This window comes from Falco rusticolus, chromosome 18 (genome assembly GCF_015220075.1).
Source record: "Falco rusticolus isolate bFalRus1 chromosome 18, bFalRus1.pri, whole genome shotgun sequence".
Taxonomy (NCBI): domain Eukaryota; kingdom Metazoa; phylum Chordata; class Aves; order Falconiformes; family Falconidae; genus Falco; species Falco rusticolus.
Genome location: NC_051204.1, coordinates 4,868,261 through 4,875,460, shown reverse-complemented (window position 1 = coordinate 4,875,460; position 7,200 = coordinate 4,868,261). Strand labels below are relative to the sequence as shown.

At 64.8% G+C, this 7,200-nt stretch overlaps 2 protein-coding genes across 5 annotated transcripts; one reads left to right on the top strand and one right to left on the bottom strand.

Annotated features, from left to right (window-relative positions):
* The first annotated feature begins 2,119 nt into the window (after positions 1-2,119).
* SCRN2 (secernin 2) lies at positions 2,120-4,932 on the top strand. 3 transcript variants are annotated; one of them, XM_037411449.1, is made up of 9 exons: positions 2,120-2,162; positions 2,575-2,746; positions 2,845-3,026; positions 3,116-3,315; positions 3,399-3,614; positions 3,736-3,901; positions 4,042-4,219; positions 4,346-4,515; positions 4,633-4,932. In XM_037411449.1, exons 2-8 carry the CDS (start codon positions 2,576-2,578, stop codon positions 4,502-4,504), a joined length of 1,272 nt encoding a protein of 423 aa, XP_037267346.1. In that variant the 5' UTR covers positions 2,120-2,162; position 2,575; the 3' UTR covers positions 4,505-4,515; positions 4,633-4,932. The 3 variants fall into 3 exon arrangements, with proteins under 3 accessions (XP_037267346.1, XP_037267344.1, XP_037267345.1); XM_037411447.1 differs by having other exon boundaries at positions 4,346-4,932; XM_037411448.1 differs by lacking the exon at positions 2,120-2,162 and adding an exon at positions 2,185-2,203 and having other exon boundaries at positions 4,346-4,932.
* Positions 4,933-5,023: 91 nt separating this feature from the next.
* Positions 5,024-7,124, bottom strand: LRRC46 (leucine rich repeat containing 46). 2 transcript variants are annotated; one of them, XM_037411452.1, is made up of 5 exons: positions 6,997-7,124; positions 6,699-6,808; positions 5,912-5,981; positions 5,463-5,623; positions 5,024-5,329 (listed from the first exon to the last, which is right to left on the bottom strand). In XM_037411452.1, the coding sequence occupies exons 2-5, from the start codon at positions 6,709-6,711 to the stop codon at positions 5,046-5,048; spliced, it is 528 nt and encodes a 175-aa protein (XP_037267349.1). In that variant the 5' UTR covers positions 6,712-6,808; positions 6,997-7,124; the 3' UTR covers positions 5,024-5,045. The 2 variants fall into 2 exon arrangements, with proteins under 2 accessions (XP_037267349.1, XP_037267350.1); XM_037411453.1 differs by lacking the exon at positions 6,997-7,124 and having other exon boundaries at positions 6,699-6,953.
* Positions 7,125-7,200: the final 76 nt, after the last annotated feature.

Sequence of the window (7,200 nt, the reverse complement as noted above, 5' to 3'; positions counted from 1 at the left end):
CGCGTGTTTTCCATGCCCCGGCTCTCCGGCTCCGTCTGTGCCAAGGGACCCGGGGGTCCTGTACCCTGACCCCCACCCGTCCCTGCCAAGGGACCCGGGGGTCTGGCACCCTGACCCCCACCCATCCCTGCCAAGGGACCCGGGGGTCCTGTACCCTGACCCCCACCCATCCCTGCCAAGGGACCCGGGGGTCTGGCACCCTGACCCCCACCCATCCCTGCCAAGGGACCCGGGGGTCTGGCACCCTGACCCCCACCCATCCCTGCCAAGGGACCCGGGGGTCCTGTACCCTGACCCCCACCCATCCCTGCCAAAGGGCCCGGGGGTCTGGCACCCTGACCCCCAATTTGTCCCTGCCAAGGGACCCGGGGGTCCTGCACGCTGACCCCCACCCTGGCCTGGAGCCAAAAGACCCGGGGTCTGACATCCTGACCCCCCCCCATCCCTGCCAAGGGACGTGGGGGTCCAGCACCCTGACTCCCAATCTGTCCCTGCCAAGTGACCAGGGGGTCCTGCACCCCGACCCCCACCCTGGCCTGGGGCCTCCAGGGCTGCTGGGGATGGGGATGCAGGAGGGTCCTGGGTGGGTGGGGATGCAGGAGGGTCCTGGGTGGGTGGGGGTGAGCCGGCTGAGGACCAGCTGCTCCCCTGCCAGGAGGGCCCCATCCTGCACCCTCCGGTCCAGCCTCCCACACCGGGACGCGCCGGGCGGGCGCCCAGGGTCCCCCCTGCGGGCAGGGTGCTGCCCGGCAGGTCTGCCTGCATACCGCTGGGCGGGCGTGCCGTGCGGGGTGCTGCCCACGGGGGTGCTGCGCAAGTGGGGTACTGCCCACGGGGGGGCTGTCTGTAGGGGCTTCTGCCAAGACCGGGTGCTACCTGTAGGGGGTGCTATCTATAGGGGGTGCTACCTATAGGGGGTTCTGCCAAGACGGGGTGCTACCTATAGGGGGTTCTGCCAAGACGGGGTGCTACCTATAGGGGGTGCTGTCTATAGGGGGTTCTGCCAAGACGGGGTGCTACCTATAGGGGGTTCTGCCAAGACGGGGTGCTACCTATAGGGGGTGCTGTCTATAGGGGCTTCTGCCAAGACGGGGTGCTACCTATAGGGGGTGCTATCTACAGGGGGTTCTGCCCACGGGGTGCTACCTATAGGGGGTGCTATCTACAGGGGGTTCTGCCAAGACGGGGTGCTACCTATAGGGGGTGCTATCTACAGGGGGTTCTGCCAAGACGGGGTGCTATCTATAGGGGGTGCTATCTATAGGGGGTTCTGCCAAGACGGGGTGCTATCTGTAGGGGGTGCTATCTACAGGGGGTTCTGCCAAGACGGGGTGCTACCTGTAGGGGGTGCTATCTATAGGGGGTTCTGCCAAGACGGGGTGCTATCTGTAGGGGGTGCTATCTACAGGGGGTTCTGCCAAGACGGGGTGCTATCTATAGGGGGTGCTATCTATAGGGGGTTCTGCCAAGACGGGGTGCTATCTATAGGGGGTGCTATCTATAGGGGGTTCTGCCAAGACGGGGTGCTATCTGTAGGGGGTGCTATCTACAGGGGGTTCTGCCAAGACGGGGTGCTATCTATAGGGGGTGCTATCTACAGGGGGTTCTGCCAAGACGGGGTGCTACCTATAGGGGGTGCTATCTACAGGGGGTTCTGCCAAGACGGGGTGCTATCTGTAGGGGGTGCTATCTACAGGGGGTTCTGCCAAGACGGGGTGCTATCTATAGGGGGTGCTATCTATAGGGGGTTCTGCCAAGACGGGGTGCTACCTATAGGGGCTTCTGCCAAGACGGGGTGCTACCTATAGGGGGTGCTATCTATAGGGGGGTCTGCCAAGACGGGGTGCTATCTATAGGGGGTGCTATCTACAGGGGGTGCTACCTATAGGGGGTTCTGCCCACGGGGGTTCTGCCAAGACGGGGTGCTACCTATAGCGGGTGCTGCCCCACGGGACCTCCCCAGACCCACGGGAGGGACCTGGCGCCCGCCCCCCCGGACTCCCTCGGGGTCTGGTCCCCCCATGTCCCCCGGGGGGGGGCGGGGCCGGTCCCCGCCCGCTGCCGCCGTGCGGCCTCCGGCCACGGGGCGCCGCCGTCGCCCAGACGGGGCGGGCCGGGGGGGGCGGGACCGGGCGGCGGCGGCGGGGCGAGAGCGGCGGCAGGTCCGTAGGACCGGGGCATCCCGGCGGGGTCCCGAGAGGGGGTTCGTGGCGGGGGGAGGCGGGGAGTGTCCCGGGAACCGGGGCTGTGCGGGAGGGGTCCTGTCCGCGCTCGGTGCGGGGGGTCCCAGGAACCGGGGCTGCGCGGGTGGGTGGGCGTCCCCGGCCGGTGCAGAGCTGCGGGGTCCCGGGGCAGGGGATGCCCCCCGGGCCACCCCCGGCCGCGGTCCGTGATGTTCCCCCAGGTCCACGGACCACGTCATCCCCTAGCCACCCCCTGAAGACCCTCCGTGTCCCCACATCTGCCAGCCCCAAAGGGACCCTGGGGACACATCCACGCCAGGGACGAGGGGGTGACGGGGTGACACCCCCCTCGGTGACATACACCCCCCCACCCCCTCCCCCCCGGGTTTAGCATGGTGGGGCAGGATTCTGCACCCTCATCCTGCGACTGCTTCGTGGCACTGCCGCCGCACACTGCGACGCCCGCCGTCATCTTCGGCAAGAACGCCGACCGGCCGCGGCACGAAGTCCAGGAGGTTGTCTACATCCCCGCCGCCACCCACCATCCCGGGGACAAAGTCCAGGTGAGACCACGCTGTGACCAGGGTGGCTCCAGGGGACGGTGCAGCAAGTGCGCCAGGTCTCAGCCCCACTCTCTGTCCCCCCTGCCCCCCCCTCCCAGTGCACCTACCTGGAGATCGAGCAGGTGGAGAAGACCCATGCGGTGGTGCTGAGCCGTCCCGCCTGGCTGTGGGGTGCCGAGATGGGCGCCAATGAACACGGTGTCTGTGTGGGCAATGAGGGCGTCTGGACCCGTGAGCCCATCGGGGAGGATGAGGCGCTGCTGGGGATGGACCTGGTGAGGTGAGGACCGCGTGTCCCTGTCCCATCCCAGCCGCCCCGCTGTCCCCCACCGCTGGCTGACGGTGACGGGGTTGCTGCCGGCGGGGCAGGCTGGGTTTGGAGCGGGGCAGCTCTGCCTGGGAGGCTCTGCAGGTGATGGCGGCGTTGCTGGAACGCTACGGCCAGGGTGGGAGCTGCAAGGAGGAGCCGGTGCCCTTTGTCTACCACAACACCTTCCTGCTGGCTGACCGCACCGAGGCCTGGGTGCTGGAGACGGCCGGCCGGTACTGGGCAGCCCAGCAGATCAGAGGTGAGCAGGTGTTGGTTGTCCTGGGGGGATGGGGCACCCTGTCTCCTTGCCCCTGACCCCCCCCCCCACCCCGGACTTTGCAGAGGGCAGCCGCAACATCTCCAACCAGCTCAGCATCGGGAGGGAGATCACGGCCGAGCACGCGGGGCTGCGGCAGCGAGCGCACAGCCAGGGCTGGTGGAGCGGGGCTGCCGAGTTCAACTTCGCCGAGGTCTTCTCCCTGCCGCACCAGCCCGCTCGCATGGAGGCTGCCAAGGCCCGCTACTGCGCCGGCAAGGAGCTGCTGCGGCAGCACGCAGGTGGGGACAGGGACAGGGGCCACCCACGGCTCACCCCAGCATCTCCCCACCCCCCCGCGGCCGCAGCAGCCGTGGCCATGGCTGCGCTGCAGGCAGTGACGTGGCTGTGCCTCGCCCACAGGTCACATCACGGCAGAGACGTTCATGGCCATCCTGCGGGACAAGGAAAGTGGGATCTGCGTGGACTCGGAGGGGTTCCACACGGCAGGCAGCATGGTGTCCGTGCTGCCCCAGGACCCCGCCTTGCCCTGTGTGCACTTCTTCACAGCCACCCCTGACCCCTCCAGGTGAGGACGCCGGTGGGGACAGCCCCACGCTGGGGGTGACAGGGATGAGGCAGAGCCATGCCCCAGGCTGAGCATCCCTGGGGAGCAGCATCCGTCCTCGTGCTGGCCGGTCCCAGGGCCCCGGTGCTCCTCTCTGGCAGGTCCGTCTTCAAGCCCTTCGTCTTTGTGGCCGGCCTCAAGCCCGCACCACAGGTGAGATCTCCCACCTTCCGCGACGACCCTGCCAAGCAAATCCCACGGTTCCAGAGCACAGTCGATCGGCGGCATGAGCTCTACTGCCGGCACCAGGCAGCCCTGGAGCTGATGGAGAGGGACCAGGTACCGCAGACCCTTCTGCGGCTGCCATTGCCCCCAGACCCTCACATCGCCCCCGGTGATGTGGGAGGCAGCGAGATGTCCTGAGAGCGCGTGGTCTTAGCTCTCCTCCCTCCCCAATCCTGCCAGGAGCAGGGCCAGAAGCTCCTGCAGACGCTGCGGGACCTGGAGAAGCAGGGTCTGGAGGGGATGAACGCGCTGCTGGGAGGGAAGGTGACCCCCAGCTCAGAAGAGCTGGCCGACCTCTTCTTCGACTGCGTGGAGGCAGAGATGAAGTTTTACATGTAAACCTTGCGCAGGTGGGTGGGCTCGCGCCCCCTCCCTGTGGAATTGCTCCTGGATAGGGTATGGAGAAAACCCTCCCTGTGCCCAGCCCTGGCTTCTCACCTCCTCCCACCACAAATGTGCCAGCACAGCTGGAACAGCTCAACTGGCATCTCCAGCCCTGCCTGGGGGGTGCAGAGCCTCCAGCCCCCTAACTTGCCCTGGAGGAATCAGCAGTTTGAGAGGCAGCCATGGCCGGGAACGCAGGTGCCGGGGGAAGGAGAAGGACAAGGGACGTGGAGCAGGATTTGGGGTCCTGCCTGCAGCCCTGTGTCTTTTCCCACCATCAGGCAGAGCTGCCTGTGCCTGGCCCCTCTGGGGCTGGCTGCGGGGCTGGGGGCTCCATCGCAGACAGGCAAATTGCTGTAGGAATAAAGAGGCTTTAATCCCAACTGCGCGGTGCTGTGCTGCTGCGGGTTAGCTGGGGTAACTGCCTGTTTCTCTCTCCTTCGACGCACGTCTCCTCCTCCAGAGCGTTGGTCTGGGGCTGGCTCCCACCAGTAGCTCACTGGGGCTTCAGGCAGGCGTGCTGCCTGCTGGGTCCTGGCAGAGGTGGCAGCTGTGTCCCCAGCTTTGCTTGGGGACAAGGCTGAGACCACCTGGGTGCTGGGGCTGTGACGCAGGCTGCTCCCTCCCGGCCTGGGCTCAGCGGTGCAGGGGGTAGCAGCAGACCCTGACGCTCCCGCAGCTCCTCCAGCTCTTCCAGACGGGTCCGGTGCTCCTCCAGAGCCTCCCTCTGCCTCTGCCGTGAGTGCCCAGCCAGCTCCCAGTGCAGATCCGCAAAGAAATCTGCCAGGGACAGAGGGAGGGAGAATTATAGCAGACCTGGCAGGCCCCCCCCAGGCTCCCTGCCATTCCTGTCACCCTTGGGGACAGGCCTGCTTAACCCCCAAGTGTGTAATGTGTCCTTCAGTCTGGGCACCTTTGCCTGTAGTGAAAGGGTCACTCGGCTCAGAAAGCAACTCATCATCTTCATCCTCACTGCTGGAAGAGCCTCCTTCCTCCTCTTCCTCACCCACGCTGGCACAGACGGGCTGGGCATCCAGCTGCAGGAGGTGTGGCAGGGCTCCCACCACCAGCTCTCTGCAAGCAGGAGAGGAAGAGCAGACATTCCGCTGCCACGTGGCATCGCCTCGGGGCTGGGAGCACGATGGAGTGGCACCGACCCCTCCCCAGCACCACTCTGCCCAGCCCACCCCACAGCCTGGCCCAGGCAGAAAGCAGAGATTCAGCTTTCTAGGGTTTGGGTAGGGGGGTTAGGCTGTGTTTTATAATGGGGGGGGGGAATGGCTGTAGCCTGCTGAGGGGCTCGCATGGTTTGGGGGACTTGCTGTCCCCCTCTGCTCTCCCCAGCAGGCCCCCCTGACCCACCTGTATCCGTGCTGGTGGGTGCATTCGTTTCCCCTTAAGTCCAGGAGTCGGAGGCAGCGGGGCAGCTCATCTGCAGAGATCAAAGGGAAGGCAGAAAGGTGCTGAGATGGGACCTGAGCCCTACCCCACCCCAAACCCCTGCACCCTTCCATCTCCCACAGCTCTTCACCCACTCCCGAGGTGACAGCCCTGTTGTGGGAAGCAGTCTCTTACCTCACAGCTGGGGAAAGTGAGGCAGAGAGGGCAGGAATGTGTATTGCGCATACTCCTATGTGAGAACTGGGGTTTTCCCCTTCCCAGGCCCTCGCTGCTCCCTTTCTCACTCAAGTCTGCAAGCGGAAGGCCTGGCCACAACAGTAACGCTACAGAGGAAGGGAGGGAGACATCCCTCTGTCCTTCCCTCTTCTGCCAAAATTCACACACAGGAGGAGCTGGCTGGAAGGTACACTAAGGGTTCTCAGGGCTGGAGCAGCTTTGCTATGAGGTTGAAATCCCAAAGTCTGATCTAAGCTGCTAGAATGTTCTGCTGAAGTGGGACACAAGGTGGAAGCAGACACCTGGAGTCTGCCAGCAGAGCTGACGGCTCAAACCTGGCCACAGGGCTCCTCTGGTGTCACGCTGGAATGTGCGGGCCAGACCCAGGGATGCTCTGCTGGGGCTCTGGCTGGGAGCTGAGGCCAAAGGCCCTAGCAGAGCCTGGACCAGGGGCCTGTTCGCATTTCCCCGGTAACCTGAGGCACCTCTTGGGCAGACCCAGGCCATGCCTGGACCTGTTCCTGCTTCCCACCTGGGTCCAGCATCTGGATCTGGTTGTGGGACAAGTCCAGAACACGCAGGTGTCGCAGGGGCCGCAGGTTCTCCACTCTAGGGATGTGGTTTCCAGCCAGGCAGAGGAACCTGCAGAGCACAGAGAGAGAAGTGATGTGAGGTGGGGGGATGCCACAGCCCCCAGGGTCAGAGCCAGCAGCACCAGGCTGTCAGGGGCTGCAACACAGTCCCCCCTGGCTCTGCCAGGGGAAGTGGGGAGCCCCATACTCCTCTGATCATGGAAAAATGACTTCTGTGGGGAGAGGAGCTGCCTGTACCGCAGGTTGGGAAAGCAGTCTAGATTCTCAATCTTCTCAATTCGGTTCTGAAAAAAAAAAAAACAACAAAAAAGCAACACATTTTTCTGCTACATGAAAAAAAACCAGACTTCAGGAGCACCCCAGGACTGCCCCAGTCTCACAGGGGCAACACAATGACCCACCAGAGGAGCTTTATGAAGAGAGTATGCATTGCAGCTGGAG